The 25879-nt window shown below is 36.8% G+C and overlaps 2 protein-coding genes, 2 non-coding genes and 2 pseudogenes across 4 annotated transcripts; 2 read left to right on the top strand and 4 right to left on the bottom strand.

Annotated features, from left to right (window-relative positions):
* Positions 1-1107: 1107 nt before the first annotated feature.
* Positions 1108-3903, bottom strand: LOC127082832 (30S ribosomal protein S3, chloroplastic). Its single transcript, XM_051023068.1, has one exon. It carries the CDS (start codon positions 3891-3893, stop codon positions 3216-3218), a length of 678 nt encoding a protein of 225 aa, XP_050879025.1. The 5' UTR covers positions 3894-3903; the 3' UTR covers positions 1108-3215.
* Positions 3904-3958: 55 nt separating this feature from the next.
* LOC127082833 (50S ribosomal protein L2, chloroplastic-like) lies at positions 3959-8145 on the bottom strand (annotated as a pseudogene).
* On the top strand, positions 8134-10333 carry LOC127079702 (photosystem I P700 chlorophyll a apoprotein A2). The gene has a single exon (XM_051020081.1). The coding sequence runs from the start codon at positions 8134-8136 to the stop codon at positions 10099-10101; it is 1968 nt and encodes a 655-aa protein (XP_050876038.1). The 3' UTR covers positions 10102-10333.
* Positions 10334-11015: 682 nt separating this feature from the next.
* LOC127079700 (protein Ycf2-like) lies at positions 11016-15422 on the bottom strand (annotated as a pseudogene).
* Positions 15423-17046: 1624 nt separating this feature from the next.
* Positions 17047-17153, top strand: LOC127089742 (small nucleolar RNA R71). The gene has a single exon (XR_007791299.1). It is a non-coding gene; the product is annotated as a small nucleolar RNA R71 (small nucleolar RNA).
* A 6084-nt stretch (positions 17154-23237) lies between these two features.
* Positions 23238-23344, bottom strand: LOC127090112 (small nucleolar RNA R71). Its single transcript, XR_007791644.1, has one exon. It is a non-coding gene; the product is annotated as a small nucleolar RNA R71 (small nucleolar RNA).
* Between the last annotated feature and the right edge of the window lie 2535 nt (positions 23345-25879).

Here is a 25879-nt window from a genome sequence, read left to right as displayed (position 1 = left end):
TATCTACCTCAATACCTTTTTCGGAAATTATATGTTCTAAAATAATCCCTTCGGTGACCATAAAATAACACTTTTCCCAGTTTAGCACAAGGTTCACCTCCACGCATCTCTCCAGGATTTTCTCAAGGTTAGCAAGACAATTTTGGAAATCAAATCCGCAAACCGAGAAATCATCCATAAATACTTCCATGATACTATCTAGGTAATCTGCAAAGATTGACATCATGCAGCGTTGGAAAGTAGCTGGGGCGTTACATAGTTCGAATGGCATTCGTCTGTAGGAAAAAGTTCCATAAGGGCATGTAAAGGTAGTTTTTTCTTGATCTTCGGGGTGGATAGGTATTTGGAAGAATCCAGAGTATCCATCTAGATAGCAGAAGTAAGAGTGTCTGGCTAGACGCTCCAACATCTGGTCTATAAATGGTAAAGGGAAATGATCCTTCCTGGTTGCTTTATTTAACTTTCTGTAGTCTATGCACATCCGCCATCCTCCTTCTATCCGTTTTGCTACATGTTCGCCTTTATCGTTTTGTACTACTGTGATGCCTCCCTTTTTAGGTACTACATGCACAGGGATCACCCACTTACTATCCGAGATCTGATAGATTATACCTGCCTCAAGTAACTTAAGAACTTATTTTTTAACAACATCACTCATTATAGGGTTTATTCTTCTCTGATGTTCTCTAGAGGGCTTTGAATCTTCTTCGAGCGAAATCCGATGCATGCATACAGATGGGCGTATACCTTTCAGATCAGAGATATTATATCCTAAGGCTGAGGGATATCTTTGTAAAACATCTAAGAAATTTTGATTGTCATTACGACAATCTCAATATAGAATATAGAATATTCTAAAACTAAAAAAAAAGATAGAAAGAAAATGAACGAATGACCTATTCGAAACTATATAAATAATCTTATATTGAATTCGAATTCTATTTTTTTTTATACAAATAGAATTCGAATTTTTATTTTGAATATATTGAATATAGAATATATATTTCATTCCTATTCTAATCTATTTCCTTCCTATTCATTCAAGTTATAGATAATATATCTATATCATGATCTCTGATTATAATACTTCGGGTGCTAATGAAACTATTTTCGTGAAATTTAACTGTCTCAATTCTCGGGCTATTGCGGAAAAAATTCGAGTTCCTTTTGGATTTCCTTCTTTATCAATGAGAACCGCTGCATTATCATCATACTTTATTATTATACCATTACGACGTTTTAGTTCTTTACAAGTACGTACAATTACAGCTCTGATGACTTGAGATCTTTCTAAAGATGAATTTGGCACTGCTTTTTTGATTACAGCAACAACAATGTCACCAATATAAGCATACTGTCGATTACTAGCTCCTATGATTCGAATACACATCAATTCGCGCGCTCAACTATTATCGGCTACATTTAAATAGGTTTGAGGTTGAATCATATCCTTTTTTCTTATCTTTGAGTCAAAAAGTTGAAGTAAAAAAAATATTATGTGTTCAAAAAAAAAAAGAAACGGAGAATTGCCTTTTTTCATACTAAAGACCTCTTTCGTTCTAATGATTATTTGGAAAGAATGAATTGAGTTCGTATAGGCATTTTGGATGCCGCTATTGAAATTGCCTTTCTAGCGATATTTTCTGGGACCCCTCCCATTTCATAAAGTATTTTGCCGGGTTTAACGACAGCTACCCAATATTCGGGCGATCCTTTCCCGAACCCATACGCGTTTCGGTAGGTCTTACTGTAACAGGTTTGTCTGGAAATATGCGTACCCATATTTGTCCACCCCGGCGAACATTTCGTGACATTGCCCGTCGACCCGCTTCTAGTTTTCTAGATGTGATCCAAGCGGGCTCAAGTGCCTGAAGAGCATATTTTCCGAAGCAAATTTTATTACCGCGAGAGGCTTTTCCTTTCATTCTTCCTCTATGATGTTTGCGGAATCTCGTTCTTTTGGGTTATAGTTGATGGTTATTTCTCAATTCCATCTCTATTACAGAACCGTACATGAGATTTTCACCTCATACGGCTCCTCGCAAATAAATCAATTGAAAAATATTGAACCGATCAAAAAATAATAATAATTAAAATAATATACAATAAGATACATATGTTTAATAAAATAGAAAATGAAATAGAATATAATCGCGGGATTTTTTGACATAGAATCTATGGATCTATTAGAAATTTTTGAATCTTGCTTTGATATATAATGAAATATGTATTCTTATAGACCATTTTTGCTATCTGTATCTAAACTAGCTAATATTTTTGGATATTAAGGTTCTAACAAATCCGTATTCGTCTTTTTTTTATTATTATCATATTGGATTGGCAAAAATTTCTAAATTCCGAAAAATCCACATTTTCGCGGGCGAATATTGACTCTCTGATTATAAATTGAAGATGTAATGTTGAGTTAGTCCACAACTCCTCCAAAAACAATGAATTCTTAGTTCCTTCCGCCATCCCATCTAATGAATCAGTAAGTAAGATTTCTAATTTTAATAGAATCTTTTGTATTCACAGGTTCCGTCGTTCCCATCGCTTTTCTATTTATGGTTAGGTCTAAATTCTACAATGGAGCCTCTTGAATATTAATAAGATAATTTTTTATTTTTTAACATTTTCTTATTTGATTCTTTTTTGTTGAATCAACCTTCTCAGTTTTCTTGATTCGTGGCTCTTGATTCGTTTATTCTAGGAATATATTCAACCATATATGGATGAATTTTGAATATTGATGCTTTATTACACTACCTTTTTATGAGATGACCCATAGACCTTTACATAGTAGAATTCTATATCATTGATATCCTTTTTCTATCTTTCTTTCACCCCTTCATTTATCTGTATATTCTTATTGCTTTACAACTAATAATCTGATTTTTTTATTTCAGTTGCTATAATTATATGACCACATCCTTATTTTGATTTTAGATTTTAGGCGGTTCTTTATCTCCAGATAATGGGAAGCGATGAGTAGGTTTTTTATAATAATTAATTCTACGAATTTTTGTAGAAATTTAACCACTATAAAAAAAAAACCAACGAGTCACACACTAAGCATAGCAACTCCTTCATTCTAAAATGATTAATTAATTTTTTTTATTCAATCTTCTAAATTTTCTTCTTTGAGAATAAGAATGTAGTAAGAATTCATCATTTTTTGTTTTATCAAAAGATGGAACGTTATAAGGAAAAGTTGATTAGTCGTTGTTTAGAAATATCCAAATTTTGATTCCAAATACCCCCCAAATAGTTACAACTGGATAGGAACAATAATCAATTTTAGCTCGAATGGTTTGTAGAGGAACCCTACCTTCTCTGATCCATTCGACACGTGCAATTTCTTTTCCGTCGATACGTCCCGCAATTTGTATTTGAACTCCTTTTGTATCTGCCTGTTCAACTAATTCAATACCTTTTTGCATTGCTTTACAAAACGAAATTCTATTCAGTAATAGTTGGGCTATAAATTGTGCAAGAATATGAGGATCTCTATAAATATTTGCAATTTTTGTAATTCCAAGCTTGATTTTTCGGTTCACACAATTTACTTTTTTTTGTACATGAGTCTTTAATTCTTCGATTCTTTGAGCCTTCACCTCTTCTTTTAATAAGTTTGGAAGTCCCATATAGATTATCACTTTAATTCGATCGATTCTTTTTTGAATCTTTATTCGTCCAATTCCATAGCCAGAGATATCGACATCGAATTCCAAGGATCCATTTATCGTGTTTAGTATATAATGCACGATACAATATCGGATCATTTTATCTTCTTTTATATTCTTGGAATAAATTATTGGTTGTGCAAACCAAATAGAATCATGACTTTGAGTTGCGCCAAGTCTGAAACCAAGCGGATGTATTTTTTGTCCCATAACCCCTCACCACTCTATATCAAATGATACGTCTTATTTGTCTACTTTTTTATTTTATCTATCTCTTTTTATTTATTTATTAATCTATATCTTTATATATCTTTTTTCTTTTTCTGCTGCAGAATAAAGCAATTCAGAAAAAAAAAGAATAAGATGCCCAACTCCATAAAACATAAGTTCGATCTTTCAATTTTTGAATATTATTAATATTAATTACCATTCACGCTTTGTTTGTGTTGTGACTCGACACAAATTGATAAATTTCTTAATTAATCATCATTAGTGATGAATACTAATTGTAGCGTCAAATGAATGTTAAGGAAATATAGGTCAACACTCATGTTGTTGATTGAGAACCACCAAATCAGCCACTCAATGAATGGTAACGGTAGGTAAATATAAATCTTAAGCACGATATGTATTATCATTTTTCATCCTCCGATTGAAAAATGATGAATATGAATTTTGTAACTTCAAATGAATGTGGTAGGTTAATAGAAATCTTAACGACGAGATTTATTATCATTTTTCGCAAATCCTTCGAAGTTTAGAGTAGGTGAAAATTCTCCCAATTTATGGCCTACCATACGATCTGTTATATAAACAGGTAAATGCTCTTTTCCATTATGGATAGCAATGGTATGCCCAATCATTATAGGTATAATGGTAGATTTTCTGGACCAAGTTTTTATTATTGCCTTTTCTCCTTTTGTGTTAAGCTTCTTTATTTTTCTTAATAAACGATTCGCTACAAAAGGGTTTTTTTTCGTGAACGTGTCATAGTTGTTAATTATTCCTCTTATAATTTGTAAAAAAGTGAATTTTTTCTCTTATATTTTATATTTCAAATTTTTTAAAATAAAATATAGAATCTCTAAAAAAAGAAAATCATATAATGTCATAGTAAATTGCTCTTTTCTTTTGTAAAGACGAAGAAACAAATTCTATTTTCTCTACGCTCCACTGACTATTTACTACGGCGACGAAGAATCAAATTATCACTATATTTATTGCTTTTTCTAGTTCTTCTTCCAAGTGCAGGATAACCCCAAGGAGTTGAGGGTTTTTTTCTACCAATTGGCGCCCTCCCTTCACCACCCCCATGTGGATGGTCTACAGGGTTCATAACTACCCCTCTTACTACAGGACGCTTGCCTCGCTAATGTTTAGCTCCGGCTCTGCCCAAACTTTTCTGGTTTACCCCAACATTCCCTACTTGTCCGACTGTTGCTGAGCAGTTTTTTGATATCAAACGGACCTCTCCAGAAGGTAATTTTAATGTTGCTGATTTACCCTCTTTTGCAATCAGTTTCGCTACAGCACCCGCTGCTCTAGCTAATTGTCCACCCTTTCCAAGTGTTATTTCTATGTTATGTATGGCCGTGCCTAACGGCATATCCGTTGAAGTAGATTCTTCTTTTTGATCAATCAAAACCCCTTCCCAAACTGTACAAGCTTCTTCCAAAGCATACGGCTTTCTGGATGTAGATTATAATATCTATACAGATGCATCTTATATATCGTTTATTTCGTAGATTATATATGACATAACTAAGTACCATACCACATGAGTGGATATATAATCGACGAATCAAAATCTTCCGAATGAATGACTCATGTTATGATCTTCTACATCCTAGGTCTTTCTGTTCCGTTCCTTCATCTGGCTTATGTTCTTCATGTAGCATTCAGACCGAATGACTCTATGAAATTACGTTGCTACTTACACCTAGTACGGGTAACGTAGGAGACATTTCTATTTTTTCCCGGAGGAATCCTTAGAATTACCACTGCTTCGCTTTCAATTTGCCTTTGACCATCAAATGAAATGTGAATAATCCTTGTCTTCCCGTTAGTTAAAACGAGGAGCGCTTCGTGTTCTGTCGGTGCTTGAAACAATTTTGTCTTCTCCATATTACTATATCTCTAGGGTCAATAATTGTATATTGGGAACTACTGAACTCAATCACTTGTTGCCGTTATTCTTCAGTTTTCTGTTGAAGTCTATCTACTCCAATTGGATCAGTGATCGATTTCTAGGTTTCGCCATAAACCTAATTGGTTACTTCCAATTACGTAAATCAATAGTTCAAACCGCACTCAAAGGTAGGGCATTTCCCATTTTTATAGGAACTTCTGTACCATAAACAATGGTATCTCCAATTATAGCCCCTTTGGGGTGTAAAATATATCTTTTCTCACCATCCCCATAGTGTATGAGACAAATGTGTGCATTTCGATTAGGGTCATATTCTATGGTTATGATTCTACCATATATGTCTTTTTCATTGCGTCTAAAATCAATTTTACGGTATAGACGCTTATGACCTCCCCCTCTATGCCCTGCGGTAATGATTCCTCTGGCATTACGCCCTTTACCACAATGATGCTGTCCAGAAATCAAACGATTTCGTGAATTGGATTTCACTTGACTGTTTACGGCTCCATTGCGTGTGCTCGGGCTAGAAGTTTTGGATAAATGTATCGCCATGTTATGTTATTAAGTGTATTTTTATTAAAGTTCTTTTCTTTCTAAGAGGTGGAATAGAATAACACGGTTGAAGCGTAATGATCATACGTTGTTGATGAATTTAATCTTCATCCCAGAATAATACTACAAGATATGTTTGCCCTACTTCCTTATTCACCCTAATAATAATGTCTTTGTCAAGTTTTTCTGAGAATTCAGATATCCATTTTTGATTCAATTCAGAAATATCCAAAAGTAATATTATCATATATCTCTGGATTCTTGATTAGTTCTAATTTCTATAGAATAACACGGTTGAAGCGTAATGATCATACGTTTGTAATGCATTGTATGTCCTATAATAGGTCGCATTCTTCTTCTTCTACCCTTTCTTGGGAGTCGATGACTATTCATAGCTATTACCCTGACACCAAAGAAGAGTTCCATCCAATGTTTGATTTTTGTCCTAGTTGATCCTGATTCGACATCAAAAGTATATTGATTTTTTCCCCATAACCGAATACTTTTTTCTGTAAATACTGCATATTTGATTCCATTCATAAATCTATTTTATTCTTTCTTCCCTATGAGTTCTAGTCTCAATAAGAATACTAGCTTTTTTACTGTTCATATATTATAATATAAGTTGAATATATCGCACCAATTTGTTATGTATGGGTGATGAGATTCCATTGATAGAGATCCAACCGCTCTTGTTTCTCGGACACATGGTCAGAACTTCGTCTCAATAATACTACTAAATTTAGAAATGATGAATTATTGAAGTTTATATCATTAACTATTCTATTTTTATATCATTAACGATGATTTTTGTGAATAAATGAATCAAAAAGATAAAAAAAATATTTTCCGTTAGATTTTATATTCACTTAAAAAATTGAAATTATAATTGAATATGTTTATTGTTTGTGAGAACCCCTTGAATCATTACATTACTTGATTGAAAGGGTTCTCGACGATTTATGGAAAGTATATATGCTTTCCATATTTTGCTTTCTCAGGTTCTTTTAGTCAATTAGATGTAAATGAACCATAACTATGTAGTCCTATTCCTAATAGATTGATCCCAAAATAACATATCCAAATTATAAGAAATCCTATCGAGGCCACTATTGAAGAATTTATACCTTCTAATTTTTTCTTTTTTCTAGTATGTAAATAAATTACGAATATGGTCCAAGTAATAAAGGCCCAAGTTTCCTTTGGATCCCAATTCCAATAGGAACCCCATGCCTCGTTAGCCCATACTGCTCCTGAAAGAATACCTACCGTTAAAAAGAGAAAACCCAGACTAATAATACGATAACCCCAACGATCCAATTGTTGAATAAATTGACACCTGTAATAATTTCTAGAACTAGAAGATGAAAAAGAAATTCTTCGTAAAACATTGTTTCTTTCATTCCTATTCATGTATTTGATTTCAACAAAATCAACTTTTTTTTAAAGAATCCAAATTCTTTCTAAAAGAAAGAATTTGGATGACTTCTTGAAACGTAATGACTAAAATAGCCACCGATAATAATGATCCACATAAAAGAGTTGCATAGCCCAATATCATCATACTTACGTGCATCATTAGCCAATGGGATTGTAGAGCGGGTACTAATATTACGGATTGATGCATTTTGGTTAAAAGACCCGAAGTCGCAAAGCCTTGGGTAAAAATAACACTTGGTGCAATTATTGTACTTAAAAGGTTTTTATCCTTTTTAAAAAAAGGAACCATATGAAAAATGGAAAAACCCCATGAACGAAAGATTAGGGATTCAATTATGCATAATTTGGGATCCCCATTTTGGTCAACCGGCTGTAGAAGCTTTTACTCGAGGGGGTGCTCTTGGCCCAGTGAATATTGCCTATTCCGGTGTTTATCAGTGGTGGTATACAATTGGTTTACGTACTAATGAGGATCTTTATACTGGAGCTATTTTTCTATTATTTCTTTCTTTCATATCCTTATTAGCGGGCTGGTTACACCTACAACCGAAATGGAAACCGAGCGTTTCCTGGTTTAAAAATGCCGAATCCCGCCTCAATCATCATTTGTCAGGACTATTTGGAGTCAGTTCCTTAGCTTGGGCAGGGCATTTAGTCCATGTGGCTATTCCAGGATCCAGAGGAGAATATGTTCGATGGAATAATTTCTTAAGTGTATTGCCTCACCCTCAAGGATTAGGGCCACTTTTTACAGGTCAGTGGAATCTTTATGCTCAAAACCCCGATTCTAGTAATCATTTATTTAGTACTTCGCAAGGCGCGGGAACTGCCATTCTAACACTTCTCGGGGGATTCCATCCTCAAACGCAAAGTTTATGGCTTACCGATATGGCCCATCATCATTTAGCTATTGCAATTCTTTTTCTCATTGGTGGTCATATGTATAGAACTAATTTCGGTATTGGGCACAGTATAAAATATATTTTAGAAGCACATATTCCTCTGGGGGGTAGATTGGGGCGTGGACATAAGGGTCTTTATGACACAATCAATAATTCAATTCATTTTCAATTAGGCCTTGCTCTAGCCTCGTTAGGGGTCATTACTTCTTTGGTAGCTCAACACATGTATTCGTTACCTGCTTATGCGTTTATAGCACAAGACTTTACTACTCAAGCTGCGTTATATACTCATCATCAATACATTGCAGGATTTATTATGACAGGGGCTTTTGCTCATGGAGCTATCTTTTTTATTCGAGATTACAATCCCGAACAGAACGCGGATAATGTATTGGCAAGAATGTTAGAGCACAAAGAAGCTATCATATCCCATTTAAGTTGGGCCAGCCTATTTCTGGGGTTCCATACTTTGGGACTTTATGTCCATAATGATGTCATGCTTGCTTTTGGCACTCCAGAGAAACAAATCTTGATCGAACCTATATTTGCCCAATGGATACAATCTGCTCATGGTAAAACTTCATATGGTTTCGATGTACTTTTATCTTCAACGAATAGTCCGGCGCTGAATGCGGGGCGAAGCATATGGTTGCCGGGTTGGTTAAATGCTATTAATGAGAATAGTAATTCTCTATTCTTAACAATAGGGCCTGGAGACTTCTTGGTTCATCATGCTATTGCTCCTGGTTTACATACAACTACATTGATCTTAGTAAAAGGTGCTTTAGATGCACGTGGTTCCAAGTTAATGCCGGATAAAAAGGATTTTGGTTATAGTTTTCCTTGCGATGGTCCGGGACGAGGTGGTACTTGTGATATTTCTGCTTGGGACGCATTTTATTTGGCAGTTTTCTGGATGTTAAATACCATTGGATGGGTTACTTTTTATTGGCATTGGAAGCACATTACATTATGGCAGGGTAATGTTTCACAATTTAATGAATCTTCAACCTATTTGATGGGATGGTTAAGAGATTATCTATGGTTAAATTCTTCACAACTTATCAATGGGTATAACCCCTTTGGTATGAATAGTTTATCAGTCTGGGCGTGGATGTTCTTATTTGGACATCTTGTTTGGGCTACTGGATTTATGTTCTTAATCTCATGGCGCGGATATTGGCAGGAATTGATTGAAACTTTAGCATGGGCTCATGAACGCACACCTTTGGCGAATTTGATTCGATGGAGAGATAAACCTGTGGCTCTTTCGATTGTCCAAGCAAGATTGGTTGGATTAGTCCACTTTTCGGTAGGTTATATATTTACTTATGCAGCTTTCTTGATTGCCTCTACATCAGGTAAATTTGGTTAATTTGATTCGTTATTGTGTCTGCAAAAATTTAATCTCTTTGTATGAAGAATTCTTCTATTTCTACATCTAGGATCCGACTTCTAGCATTGATAGTAATAGGAAATCAATCATCATGGCAAAGAAAAGTTTGATTTCGAGGAATAAGAATAGGAAAAAATTATGGATAGTAATAAGAAATGAATCATCATGGCAAAGAAAAGTTTGATTACCAGGGAGAAGAAGAGGAAAAAATTGGAAGAAATTTTTTATTTGATTCGACGATATCCAACAAAAGAAATGAGCAAAGCTCGGCCGTTAAGTGAGAGTTGGGAAATTCAGGGAAAGTTAGAAGCACTACCGCGTAATAGTGCACCTACACGTCTTCATCGACGTTGTTTTGCGACCGGAAGACCACGGGGTAATTATCGACACTTTGGATTATCTCGACACGCAGTTCGAGAAATGGTTCACCAATGTTTGTTGCCCGGTGCAACAAGATCGAGTTGGTAAGAATAAACAATTCTCTTCATTTTTTTATTCTTTTTGATGGATAATCTGCAATCATAGTACGGTCCCTTGACCATTCCGTATAAATGGTTTATTCTATTTGTACCCATATGATGGAGGGGCACATTCAATTTATCGCGGAGTAGAGCAACTTGATAGCTCGCAAGGCTCATAACCTTGAGGTTACGGGTTCAAATCCCGTCTCCGCACCATTTTTGATAAAAAATGGAATTCACTTTTTTATATTAAAAAAAATATATTGAAATATACTATTCAATACAGAAGTAACGGCGGATAGCGGGAATTGAACCCGCGTCTTCTCCTTGGCAAAGAGAAATTATACCATTCAACTATATCCACATTTTTCTTTTTATTGTACTTTATACTTTATATATCATATCAATTCGATTTGTATAGTACAAAGCTGTGTTTGATATCTAGTAGGAGTGATCAATAAAAGTAGAAATCTATATAATATAGATAGAATAGATTATGGAATATCTATAGCCTGCAACCCCCGTAAACCAACGGATAAAGTAGATTCTATATTCGATTTAGGAGATTGGTGACTTACGCATTCAATGACTTTAGCACTCGACATTCAAAAAAATCGGTACTGTACTCTCGGGTCGGGTGAATTCCATAATAGACGCCTGTTGGCATGCCAACCTTCTTTCTCCTTTCAGGACCTATCCGAAAAGAAATAAAATTCTGTACTTATTGGTCATGAATATCGGAATAGGAAAAGTAACCCCGTGGATCTCTTTATTTGCTTCAAAACAAGTAGGCTCGGTCAACCGCAATATGGATTATCGATATTAGGGGATCTTTCAATTGAGAAGATCCCCTAATATCAACTTGAGACGACGAGAAAGAAAGTATCTATTTTATTTCATTATTCAGTGAAACCAATCGTTCGTTATTGGAACAGATAGTAATAATCATCTCGTCTGGGAAAAGCCATTTTTTGCTCAACAATGTCTTTGTAAGTTGAGCCAATAGGGTTCCGTTAGATAGGAACAAATTTGATAAATATTGATAACTTTCGTATAGAGTATTAGAACGAAAAAATTCATTTGATACTGAACTATTGGTTCTAAACCATCTCTCCTGATTACTCAAGAATTTCAAATTCTGTTCTCGCATATTCTTCGTAAACCATCTTTCATTTAGATATTTCCAATCCTTTTTCTTGGTTTGGGAAGTCAAAAGTATCCTTGACATCTCTTCATCTGGAGAAAATTCTTGATGTGAAAACGCAGGATCCTGTTGGAATAGCAAAAAGAGTGGATCTGGGGGGTTCCAAATGAATTGGCTTATTTGAAAAAACCCTTGTTCGTTGGAAGATCTCACTCGTGTCTGGTCCTGCATGGTTCCATCCTGCAAGACCTCCGAATCATTATCATCTTTGTCCTGAAATGACCCTTCCCAATAGGCAAATCTCAATTCATTGGACCCTTCGTCAAAGAGAAAGCCCCAAGGGCGCCACAGTCTAGGAGCCCAAAGTATGGAATTGAATAAATCCTCCTCTAGCGGTTGCGTGTCGAGGACTCCTTCCCCTTCTTCGAACCCCGATTCATAGATTTCATAGAGAAATCTATGATCAACGATAGAAGAAAACCCATTTTGAATCATATTTAAGGGATTTCTTGGTTCGGACCGAAGAAGCAATGGCACTCCATCATTATCCAACCGACTTCCTGTCTCGGAGGGTCCCAACAGAGCACCTTCTATTTCTAATAGCCCATGAACTAGATTAGAATCATTCTCAAGGAGTCTATAAGAAGTGATCCCATCATTGTTTTCATTAAGTCCGGGTAGAGACAAAAAGTCTTGAGCGACCGATCCGGCAGAACAACTCAAAAGATAAAGAAGTATAGTTAATTTCTTCATGCTTGTTCCAAGTTCGACGTACCATTTGTACAAATAAGAATCCCCCTCCTGACACGATGTCTTCTTCATATAGATAGATATAGGATCTATAGAGCAATTACTTAGAAGTAGATTTTGTGAAACAACCCTTCCTAGCTGATAAACAAGGATCCCATGATCCTGAATCTCTATTATCTGAGATCTAAAATCCCAAGTTTGTCTATGAAGAGCAGATCTAATTATATTAGTGTCTATAATAGATTTCTTTTGTATAATACTAATTGATAGCGCCTCGTTAGTAAGTGCTACAAGATCTGGTACATTAGAACCCAGAGTTAGAGACCCCAATCGATTAGTATTGAATATTTGCTTTTCCAAGTGAAATTCCCTAGTATATGAAAGAGTAAAAAAGTGCTTTTTTGTTGTGGAATAAGAAGCCTTCGTATCTTAATGCATTTGTTTAATTTATTCGGCGCTATTAAAGAAGGGTCCACTTTTTTTGGAACATGAGTAGAAGCAATAACAAGATTATTGCTAGTAGAACCTTTTTCAGAATCTCTGGAAAGAGAGTTCACTAATATACCCAGCGATAAGTCATCCGACTCATTCCTATCGAGATCATGAATGTTTGGAATCCAAATTATGCAAGGAGACATTGCTTTTACTAATTCGAATTGAAGTCTTAAATAAAACCGGTCTAGTTCGTCTTCCGGTATGATATCGCTAGATATCGGATCCTTCATACTTAGAAACTTCAATCGCCTATCAAGTTTATGGTCGAAATCGTCACTATCATCCCTTTCATAATTATGGGGATTATAACAACTACCCTCGGTATCAGGTAAAAGACTGTAAATGGTACCCTCTCTTTCATAAAAAAGATCCTCCTCATTATAATCTGTATCAAAACCCTTAGGAAAGTTCTCCAGGCCCTTGTTTACAAATACTGTAATGAAAGGAACATAGGAGGTTGTCGCTAGAGATTTGAGCAAATAGGATTGTCCAGTTGCTAGTGAACCTATCACTAAAATACCCTCAGCAGGGGATAGGGCTAAGCATAGCGAAAAGGGTTTCCCATGAGATGGGAAATCCAAACAACTAGGCCCACACGGGATTTCTGAATAAGTGATTGTCTGATAATGAGCGAGGAATACCCGTCTTTCTGCTAAGCAGGATGGATTGAACTCATAATTCATTAGATCCTTTTGATGAATGTCAATTAAATATTTTAAGTATATTGTTCCCGGTTGCTCAATCATTTGATAACCAGAGTTATTCTTTGATAACTCATCACTATTAGTCAGACTCACTAAAATTTGATCCATCCTTTTTTCTGTCGTTAAGGTAGAGAACTGAAGTAAGAATTCTCGTTCTTTATCAGCAATCAACTCACTATTCGAGATCCAGGATTCTATTTTATCATTAATCCAATCACCACTATTCATCCTTTTTCTTTTCTTTATCAATGAATAGATTTCTTTACTTGTATGACTTAAATGTCTCGTATTTTTCAAAAACGTGATTCGATTGATGGGATTTGGTATAATACTTCTGAGATCCATGAGATTAAAACCTTTACCCCTTGGGATGTTTCCGCCAGAAGGCGAACCTCCTCTTTCTTCTAGAAAATTTCCGAATTGTTCTAGAGCAACTTCAAAAATAGACTTTAACCAGAAAGAATTTTGTTCTGATGTAAGATACCTATCCAGAAGTTTTCGCAATTCAATGATGTAGGATGGAATCATCAAAGATTTGACCTGTTCGAACTCTGTCTGTAACTCGTTAGAGAATCCAGAAACACAGACAAGATGTGCATAAACTAAATATCCAGTAATAAGAAGTAAAAGGATTGAAAACAGGAACTCCTCAATATTTAGTGATCTCAGATGGAATGGTGACTCATTATTTGTGTGAAAAAGATCTTCGTACACGTCTACAACAAAATTATGTAAACACTTACTCGAAATCTCACTTATACGGTTCCGTTGTGCAATTTCCCGAAGAATTGCCTTGGCTCCATGTAAAAAATTACTAGGAGAAAAAATAGATACAAATTTTTTCCATTTAGGACTCTTCCTTAGTATTACAACTAGATCCCAAAAAGTCTCTATAAATGGTAAAAGTAGAGTTTGTTGCCCTGTCCAGGTAAGGAGCAAAGGTATTATATACGGGTACAATCGCTTCAATTTGGATAGAAAAATTGAAAAACTACTCTTTCTTTGAAAGTTTCTATACATCTGCCCTTTTTTAAAGAATTTTTTTAGAGGTTTTTTTCTCTTTTCGGATGGTAAAATTTTATCAGAGTATAGAGTATATAGAGTGTCACGCAAATCAGTGTCAAGCAAATCGATGTTTGAATCGAAATTCAAATATTTATGCAACTTCTTCCATTTTGGATCATAGAGATTAATAGCGGAAAGAGGTTGACAAGAAGTTCTTTCAAAATTCACTATTTCTTCCTCTGTTAGAGGTGTTCCAGAAATGTCCGCGATCGAGTAAATAGCTCTAGGAACGCGAGTTGGAAAATGGAAAGATTTGTACAACTCATATCCGTCATCACCACTTTGCGGAAAAGTATTTGCTATCAATATGTTAGAGACCTCTAACTCGCTTGGTGAAATAATATCTCTGTCCAAAAAAGCATGTTTTTTTTTTCCGCCGCACAAAGAAAATATTTTCTTTCCACTGAACAAGACATTGAGGAATTGTTCATACAGAAAATCATAATTACAGGACCTTTCCCCATAAAAAGAGAATCTTTTGTTACAATCGAAAGAGAAGTTATATTGATTATTCAAGAATCGAAGTCGATTGACTTTATAAAAAGAAGAAATCAGTGAACTTCCATGAAAACATTTCACAGGATTCAGCCAATTGTCTTGATTTGCTATCTCATTGATTTCCCTAACGCGCTCATCAATGATATCTATGGCATAACATGTGTCTCCCATCACAGGTGCCATAAGAAATTTTGAAAGTATAAATTCTATCTTCTCGTCACCTACCTCAAAGGTCAACTTTCCACTCTTGACATCTATTATGGCTCCTGCAGTTGATAAGAACGGTCTACCTAGAAGGATTAGCATATCATTATCCTCTTTGATATCCATGACAACAAAATCAGTAGGGATAAGTAACCGACCTATCCTAACAGGGACATCTTTTAATATGCCTATCAGATACTTAACAGATCTATCGGCTAATTGAAGTGACATCTTAGTAGGTTGTAATTCTCCTAAGTTTAACCTCTCACAAACTGCTAAAGGCATTAAGCTCACACTAGCTCCTAAGTCTAGAAAAGCTTTTTCGATGACATGACTTCCCAAAAGATAAGTAATAGAGAAATTTCCAGGATCTTTATCTTTTTTGGCTAACTTATTCTCGAAAATAGAATTGCATTCCAAGGGCTTCGGATCGTCGAGTCTACGTTTGTTGGTAAGGATGTCTTTGAGAAACTTTGCATAAGAAGGTATTTGGGTGATGGCTTCTGTGAAAGGGATTTCTACGTGAAGTTTTTCTATAACCTTAATGAATTTCTGATACTGGTTATTGATCTGGGTCTGTTTGAGTCTTTGTAGATATGGTATTGGTGGTTTGTATGGTGGGGGTGGTACATAAGTTTTGTCTTTAGGTTCTTCTCCTTTTTCTTGACCTTCCTGTTTTTTAGATTCCTCTGGTTCCTTTACTTCGTCCGTGGGTTCGGTATATTCCTTAGAAGTTTTGGGTTCACTCAATCTTGGGTTTGGTGGCTCATCATAAGCGTTCCCACTTCGTAGGGTAATGGCATTGGCTTGTCCTCTCGGATTCTGTTGAGGTTGTCCAGGGAACTATCCTCCAGGTGTAGTCTGGGGGGCTTAATTTAAGGCTACCAGAGAGATCTGGGTTTCAAGCATCTTAGTATGAGTAACTATTTGGTCAACCTTGGTTCCTAACTGGGTAATCAGTTCGTTAACGTGAATGTTCTGGTTCATGAACTCTTTGTTTTGTTGGGTTTGAGCAGTGATAAAATTTTCCATAATTTTCTCAAGGCTCGGTTTTGGTGGGACATGTTGCATAGGTTGATTTGGTCTTGGGGCTTGGTAACCTGGTTGTCTCGGAGGTGTAGTATTTTGGATAGGGTTATTGTTCTTATAGGAGAAGTTCGGGTGATTCCTCCATCCAGGGTTATAGGTATTCGAATATGGGTTCCCTTGGGTGTAGTTCACTTGCTCAGAGTTGGTTTCGTTTAAGAGACTGCATTCTGCAGATTGGTGTCCTTTGGTTCCACATATCTCACAATCCGACGAAACTGCAGCTGCAGTATTCGGGTTCGTACACATATGCTAAACCTTGAGGGATAATGCGTCCATTTTAGCTTGCATCATGTCTATAGAGCTTAACTCATGTACTCCTCCTTGGTCTTCCTTCTTCTCAATTGTCGCTCGTTCAACTCCCCATGATTGATGGTTTTGAGCCATATCTTCAATGAGGGCACTAGCTTCAGGATAAGGTTTGTTCATCAGTGCGTCGCCTGCGGCAGCGTCGATGGTAATCTTAGTGTTATAGTGAAGCCCATTATAGAAGGTCTGAATGATTAACCAATTTTCTAGACCATGACATGGGCATGCTCTTAACATCTCTTTATATCTCTCCCAAGCTTCGAACATCGATTCCCCTTGGTTCTGGGTAAATCTGGTTATATGGTTTCGAAGAACGGCGGTCTTACTTGGGGGAAAGTATCTAGAAAGGAATACTTTTCTAAGGTTGTCCCAAGTTGTTATGGAATTGGATGGAAGGGAATCTAACCATGATAGGGCTTTATCTCTGAGGGAGAAAGGAAATAATCTTAAACGAATTGCCTCAGGAGAAGCTCCATTGGTTTTAAAAGTGTCTGCTAATTGGAGAAAGATTTTTAAATGTTGGTTTGGGTTCTCAGTAGCAAGACCTGCGAATTGTCTCTGTTGCACTAGTTACAACAGGGAGGGTTTAAGTTTGAAATTATTAGCTGGGATGGTTGGGTTTACTGTACTAGAACTAGGTTCTTCATTGGATGGTTGGGCGAAAACCTTAAGAGGTCTTTGGTTTTGATCTTCGGCCACAACTCTCCTAATTCTATGGAAAAATAAACGTGCGCGAGCGTAACGTTCAGGTTCCGCCAGAGCAAATACTAAGCTTCCTGCGCTGCGAGTTTTTCGCACTGACCGGTAAGTAACAACCTAAGTCTAAACGATATAACAACAAAGTACGAAATTTGACGAAATTGATCCCCGGCAACGGCGCCAAAAACTTGATGCGTGCTTTTCGCAAGTATATGAACACGTCAGAGTAATATAAAAGATTGTCGAATCCACAGAGACCAAGTGTCAATCTATCGTTATCTATTGTTACGGTGTTTATCTAAGGTAATCGAAATAGGGTTTTTAAGAGTGCACAATGAAAAATAAAGTATTAAATAAAATTTAATTAATAAAGACTGGTTCGAATGTAATTCACATAATCAATTGATAATCCAAGTACTTGCTAATAGAATTACTTACGGGCAGTGTTTCTTACTTCGAAAAGAACCAATTTAACGGGAACTGTCGCTTTCACGTATTCAGAACCGAGTTGTACTCCCTAATCAAACCCTCTTATTGTCACTTATAAAAAGGCGCGCATTGCATTAGAGTAGTAAACCTATTTTTAAGAAATATAGTATCTTGACTAAGTTGAAAAGTATTTTGACCTGGATTTCTTAACCAAAAGAGGTTCTCACGAACCAGACTCTAAACTTATAAACGCGTCCGAAAATAGTTTTAAAATCACTTTTCTTTTTAAGTTAAAAACTCCTAATGAACTAAACAAAGCGCTTTCGCTGTATTTGAAATAGTTAAAAACAACTAAGTTTAAAAGGACGTTGGACGGATTTCGATCTTACCCAACGAAAATTAAGTGCGGGAAAACTTAAGTTAAAAGTCAAAATAGCCCTTAAGTGATTCTACGAACAATTGTACGGATTATCAGTTCAATTACGATCCTTACATTCTAGCCTTTATAGGTTTAGCTAGACATGGTAAAGTAAAGGTGCATTTTAATTTAAATAAAAGTAGTGCGAGTGCGGAAAGTAAATAAAGTAGTGCGAGTGCGGAAAATAAATAAAGTAGTGCGAGTGCGGGAAATAAATAAAATTAGTGCGAGTGCGAGAATTAATAAAAGTAGTGCGAGTGCGAGAAATAAACAAAGTAATGCGAGTGCGGGAAATAAATAAAAGTAGTGCGAATGCGAGAAATAAACAAAGTTGTGCAGTGCGGAAAATAAAGTAGACAAAGGTAAAGCAATAAAAACTGCTCCAATCGGAGGGTCGAATAAAGTGCGTAACAGAAATGAAAATGGCGGCAGGATTAACTTCCTTCCAAAGTGCTCCAAACTCGATTACAGACTCGATTACACAGTGTGGCAACACTCCGATGTGAAGCGATTACCACTTTTATAATACTGATATATGCCTAGTTATAACTAAGTTTGGATGATGAAACAATTGAAATCAAGACTCTATTTATAGGCAAGGAAAATAATGGAAATGACAAGGATGCCACTAAGTTTGAATTTGGGAGGTAGACATATTTGTTCTTGTGGCGCCCGCCACCACATCATGGCCCCGGCCATAAGAGTAAATTGTGGCACCCAAGTGGAGATAGTGGGAGATATGGAAGTTGAGGAGAAGTTGAACTATGACACGTCATGGCTGGACCCATGGCGCCAACCCTAGTGGGAGCCACAAGTGCAAAATGCTGATTTTTAGGCTTTTTAGCTCATTTTCACTCCTTTTCTCGATCGGGGCTCTGATTAGACTGAAAACCTGAAAACAAAGAAAAACATAGTTATAACAAAACAAAATAACAATAAAACAACTAAAATGCATGCGAAATCAGAGTCGAAAATACGGTGAATTTCAGTGTCATCAATGGATGAGATGAAATATCAATTCCTCAAGTTGTGTAAAGAGTTGAAGACTTTGAGAGGGAAATATTTGTTTGGGAAGAGTGCTACTGAACTCTACTTGGTCCCCAATGTTAAGATCCTGGTTAAATTCAAGGTCCAAGACTTTGAAAAGTACAAAGGGAATACTTGCCCGCTAAGCCATATTGTGATGTACGCCAGAAAAATGTCTACTCAGACTGATAATGATCAGTTGTTGATTCACTATTTCCAAGACAGTTTGATTGGAGCTGCTTTGAGATGGTATATGGGTTTCGACAGTACAAGCATTCGTACTTTCAACGACTTAGGCGAGACCTTTGTCAAGTAGTACAAGTACAATGTGGATATGGCACCTGATAGAGGCCACCTGATGTCTATGTCTCAGAAAGATAAGGAGACATTTAAAGAGTATGCTCAGAGATGGAGAGACCTTGCTGGCCAGATAAGTCCACATCTTGAAGAGAAAGAAATGACGAAGATCTTCTTGAAGACACTGAGTTCGTTTTATTACAAGTGTATGATTGCGAGTGCCCCTAATGATTTTACCGAAATGGTAAATATGAGGATGAGGCTAGAAGAAGGAGTCCGTGAAGGACATTTGTCTAAAGAAGAAGCATAATCCAGCAAGAAATATGGTGGGAGTTTCTCCAAGAAGAAGGAAGGAGAAACTAATTTAGTATCAGTGGAGAGGCAGAGGAGGCCTCATGTCAGAAAGAGTTCTCAACCACGTTAACATCAACATCAAGTTTCCTCAGTAATTCCGATTTTTTCTAACAACAATAATTAATCAGTTCCGATTCAGCAACAACAACATCAACATCAACCGCAACAAAGAACTAACTACAACAACAACAATAATCATCAACAAAGCTTTGATAGGAAGAAGGTGTCCTTTGACCCTATTCCTATAACTTATGCATAATTGTACCCATCATTGGTCCTCAAAAATATAATCCAACCAAGAAGTCCTCCGCAAATTCCTGAGCCACTTCCATGGTGGTTCAAATCTGATTTACACTGTGCTTTTCACCAGGGAGCCCCTGGCTATGATATAGAGAACTGTTAGCCTTTAAAGTATGAAGTTCATAAGCTTTTAAAGAGTGGTACGGTTTCCTTTAAGGATAAAGCTCTGAATGTGAAAGCCAATTTGTTTCCTTCTCATGGTAACGCTTATGTTAACATGGTAGATGGTTGTCCTGGTGAGTTCAAGGTTTATGATGTTCGCCATATCAGACAATCTTTGGTGGAAATTCATAAAGACATCTGTTTGGCCAGTGAATATGAGCATGACTATGATGGTTGTGTAATCTGCAGTGTGAACCCTTGTGGATGTGTTATTGTCAAGAGGGATATTCAGAGGCTGATGGATGAAGGGCTTATTCATATTTTCCAGTCCCGTCATTTGGGAGATTATGTGAATATGATTGTGCCAGTATTCAAGACCCCTGAGCGGGTAGTTATTCAGTTTGATATGAGCAACAACAATAATGTCAATAGATCAGTATCACCGTTGGTTATACGGTTGGCGAGCCTTGTCCCTTATGCATCCGATAAAGTTGTGTGATAACACTAAAATTTACGTATTTTCGACTCCGATTTCACATGCATTCTAGTTGTTTTATTGTCATTTTGTTATGTTATTACTGTGTTTTCCTTTGTTTTCAGGTTTTTACTTTAATCGGAGCCCCGATCGAGAAAAGGAGTGAAAAAGGGCTAAAAACCCTAAAATTCAGCATTTTGTGCTTATGGCCTACCCCATGGCGGGCGCCACAGACCAATCCATGACGTGTCCAAGTCCAACTTCCTCAACTCCCACGTTTCCCCACTACATCCACTAAGGCGCCCCACTTTGTGCTTGTGGCGGGCGCCATAGCCTTGTGGCGGGCGCCACAAGAAGGAAACGGTTTCCTCTATTTTCAAGTTGAAGGGCATCCAAGTCAATTCCATTTTTTTTATTTGCTTATAAATAGAAACGCGAATTCAGTTTTACAATCATCCAAACTTAGAGCAGAGGAAAACTCAGAAGCAACTTTGTTTCACTTAGGCATATATTCAGTATTTTATAGTGGTAATCGCTTCGCATTAGAGTGTTACCACAATCGTGTGATCAAGTCTGTGATAGAGTCTGTAATCGAGTTTGGAGCACTTTGGAAGGAAGTTAATCCTGCCGCCATTTTCATTTCCGCATTTCAATTTACTCAGACCTCCGATTGGAGTAGGTTTTTATTATTCGCCTTTACTTTATTTATTTCCCGCACTCGCCTTTACTTTATTTATTTCCCGCATACGCCTTTACTTTATTTATTTCCCGCACTCGCCTTTACTTTATTTATTTCCCGCACTCGCCTTTACTTTACTTATTTCCCGCACTCACTTTAAATTATTTATTTCTCGCACTCTCTTTAAATTATTTATTTCTCGCACCCGCTTTACTTTTATTTACTTTACGCACTCGCACTACTTTTATTTACTTTAATGCACTTTTACTTTACCATGTCTAACTAAATCTAAAAGGTTAGAATGTAAGGATCGTAATTAAACCAATAATCCGTACAATTGTTCGTAGAAACACTTAAGGGCTATTTTAACTTTCAACTTAAGTTTTCCCGCACTTCAATTCCGTTGGGTAAGATCGAAAGCCGTCCAACGTCTTTTTAAACTTAATTGTTTTTAACTATTTCAAAAACAGTGAAAGCGCTTTGTCTAGTTCATTAGGAGTTTTTAACATTAAGAAGAAAAGAGATTTTAAAACTATTTTCGGACGCGTTTATAAGTTTAGAGTCTGGTTCGTAAGAACCTCTTTTGGTTAAGAAATCCAGGTTATAATACTTTTCAACTTAGTCAAGATACTATATTTCTTAAAAATAGGTTTACTACTCTAACGCAATGCGCGCCTTTTTATAAGTGACAATAAGAGGGTTTGATTAGGGAGTACAACTCGGTTCTGAATACGCGAAAGCGACAGTTCCTGTTAAATTAGTTCTTTTCAAAGTAGGAAACATTACCCATAAGTAGTTCTATTAGCAAGTACTTGGATTATTAATTGGTTACGTGAATTACATTCGACCCTGTCTTTATTAATTAAATCTATTTAAATACTTTACTTTTCATCGCACACTACAAAAACACCTATTTTGGACTGCCTTTGATAAACACCATAACAACAGATAACGATAGCTTGACACTTGGTCTATGTGGATTCGATAATCTTTTATATTACTCTGACGCGTTCGTATACTTGCGAAAAACATACGCATCAAGTTTTTGGCGCCGTTGCCGGGGACTAATTTCGTCAAATTTCATTTTCCTGTTGTTGTATCGTTTAGACTTAGGTTATTTCCCGCCGGTCAATGCGAAGAACTCGCAGTACCGGAAGTTTAAGCTTAGTATACCCTCTGGCGGAACCTGAACGTTACGCTCGCGCACGTTTATTCTATCATAGAATTAAGAGAGCTATGGCCGAAGATCAAAACCAAAGACCTCTTAAGGACTTCGCTCAACCATCTAACGAAGAACCTAGTTCTAGTATAGTAAACCCAACCATCCCAACCAATAATTTTGAACTTAAACCGTCCTTGTTGCAACTAGTGCAACATAGACAATTCGCGGGTCTCGCTACCGAGAACCCAAACCAACATTTAAAAATATTTCTTCAATTAGCAGATACTTTTAAAACCAATGGAGCTTCTCCTGATGCAATACGTTTAAGATTATTTCCTTTTTCCCTCAGAGATAAAGCCCTATCATGGTTAGATTCCGTTCCACCCAATTCCATTACGACTTGGGATAACCTTAGAAGAGTTTTTCTTGCTAGATATTTTCCCCCGAGTAAGTCCGCCGTTCTTAGAAACCATGTAACTAGATTTACCCAAAACCAAGGAGAATCGCTGTTCGAAGCTTGGGAGAGATATAAAGAGTTGTTACGTGCATGCCCACATCATGGATTAGAAAATTGGTTAATCATTCAAACCTTTTATAATGGACTTCATTACAACACAAAGATGACCATCGACGCTGCCGCAGACGGTGCTCTGATGAACAAACCTTATCCTGAAGCTAGTGCCCTCATTGAAGACATGGCTCAAAACCATCAATCATGGGGAGTCGAACGAGCGACAGTTGAGAAGAAGGAAGCCCAAGGAGGAGTGCATGAACTAAGCTCTATAGACATGATGCAAGCTAAGATGGACGCATTAGCCCTTAAGGTCGAGCATATGTACACAAACCTGAATACTGTAGCCGCAGTTTCGTCGGATTGTGAGATATGTGGAACCCAAGGACACCAATCCGCAGAATGTAGTCTATTAAACGAAACCCACTCCGAGCAAGTGAACTACACCCAAGGGAACCCATATTCAAATACCTATAACCCTGGATGGAGGAATCACCCGAACTTCTCCTATAAAAACAATAACCCTATTCAAAATAATGCACCTCCGAGACCTAGTTATCAAGCCCCTAGATCAAATCAACCTATGCAACCTGTACCACCAAAGCCGAGCCTTGAGAAAATTATGGAAAATTTTATCACCGCTCAAACCCAACAAAATAAGGAGTTCATGAACCAAAACATTCATGTTAACGAATTGATTACTCAGTTAGGAACCAAGGTTGACCAAATAGTTACTCATACCAAGATGCTTGAAACCCAGATCTCTCAGGTAGCTTTAAACCAAGCCCCTCAGACTACACCTGGAGGACAATTCCCTGGACAACCTCAACAAAATCCGAGAGGGCAAGCCAATGCCATTACCCTACGAAGTGGGAACGCTTATGATGAGCCACCAAACCCAAGATTGAGTGAACCCGAAACTTCTAAGGAATGTACCAAACCCCCGAACAAAGTAAAGGAACCAGAGGAATCTGAAAACCAGGAAGGTCGAGAGAAAGGAGAAGGACCTAAAGATAAAATTTACGTACCGCCCCCGCCATACAAACCACCTATACCATATCCCCAAAGACTCAAACAAACCCAGATCAATAAACAGTATCAAAAATTTATTAAAGTTATAGAAAAACTTCATGTAGAAATCCCTTTCACAGAAGCCATCACCCAAATACCTTCTTATGCAAAGTTTCTGAAAGACATCCTTACCAACAAACGTAGACTTGACGATTCGAAGCCTTTGGAATGTAATGCTATTTCCGAGGACAAATTAGCAAAGAAAGATAAAGATCCTGGAAATTTCTCCATTCCTTGTCTCTTGGGTAATCATGTCATCGAAAAAGATTTTCTAGACTTAGGAGCTAGTGTGAGCTTAATGCCTCTAGCAGTTTGTGAGAGGTTAAACTTAGGAGAATTACAACCCACTAAGATGTCACTTCAGTTAGCCGATAGATCTGTTAAATATCCGATAGGCATTTTAGAAGATGTTCCTGTTAGGATAGGTCAACTATTTATCCCTACTGATTTTGTTGTCATGGACATCAAAGAGGACAATGATATACCAATCCTTCTAGGTAGACCATTCTTATCGACTGCAGGAGCCATAATAGATGTCAAGAAAGGAAAGTTGACATTTGAGGTAGGTGACGAGAAAATAGAATTCATACTTTCGAAATTTCTTATGGCACCTGTGATGGGAGACTCGTGTTATGCCTTAGATATCATTGATGAATGTGTTAGAGAATTAGAACAAAAAGAAATTATAAAAACAATTAAGTTACCATCAACCCCCATAAAGGAAGATGATGACTTTAGAGAACCTTACATCGATGATAACCTTTACGAATGTTTATCCCTTTCCCCAGATCCTATGCCATGCCCTAAGAAACCAACCTTGGAACTTAAGGAACTGCCTAAGAACCTGAGATATGAGTTCCTCGATGAAAAGATGAACCGTCCAGTTATAGTTAGTGCTACCTTGAGCCAAGAGGAAACGAACCAACTTTTAGACGTTTTACGAAGATATTCCTCAGCCTTAGGATATAATATCTCTGACCTGAAAGGTATAAGCCCATCCGTATGCATGCATCGGATTTCGTTAGAAGAAGATTCAAAACCCTCTAGGGAGCATCAGAGAAGAATAAACCCTATAATGAGTGATGTTGTTAAGAAGGAAGTTCTTAAGTTGCTTGAGGCAGGTATAATCTACCAGATCTCGGATAGTAAGTGGGTGAGCCCTGTGCATGTAGTACCTAAAAAGGGAGGCATCACAGTCGTGCAAAACGATAAAGGCGAACATGTAGCAAAACATTTAGAAGGAGGATGGCGGATGTGTATAAATTATAGAAAATTAAATAAAGCAACTAGGAAGGATCATTTCCCTTTACCATTTATAGACCAAATGTTGGAGCGTCTAGCCAGACACTCTTACTTCTGTTATCTAGATGGATACTCTGGATTCTTCCAAATACCTATTCACCCTGAAGATCAAGAAAAAACTACCTTTACATGCCCTTATGGAACTTTTGCCTACAGACGAATGCCTTTCGGCCTCTGTAATGCCCCAGCTACTTTCCAACGCTGCATGATGTCAAT

The sequence above is a fragment of the Lathyrus oleraceus genome, chromosome 5 (assembly GCF_024323335.1).
Source record: "Lathyrus oleraceus cultivar Zhongwan6 chromosome 5, CAAS_Psat_ZW6_1.0, whole genome shotgun sequence".
In the NCBI taxonomy this organism is placed as follows: domain Eukaryota; kingdom Viridiplantae; phylum Streptophyta; class Magnoliopsida; order Fabales; family Fabaceae; genus Lathyrus; species Lathyrus oleraceus.
The sequence above is the reverse complement of the archived record's forward strand: the minus strand, read 5'-3'. Positions and strand labels throughout refer to the sequence as shown.

Coding starts and splice junctions, on each gene's coding strand:
- LOC127082832 (XM_051023068.1), bottom strand. CDS start 3,893: ATGGGACAAAAAATACATCCGCTTGGTTTCAGACTTGGCGCAACTCAA.
- LOC127079702 (XM_051020081.1), top strand. CDS start 8,134: ATGAACGAAAGATTAGGGATTCAATTATGCATAATTTGGGATCCCCAT.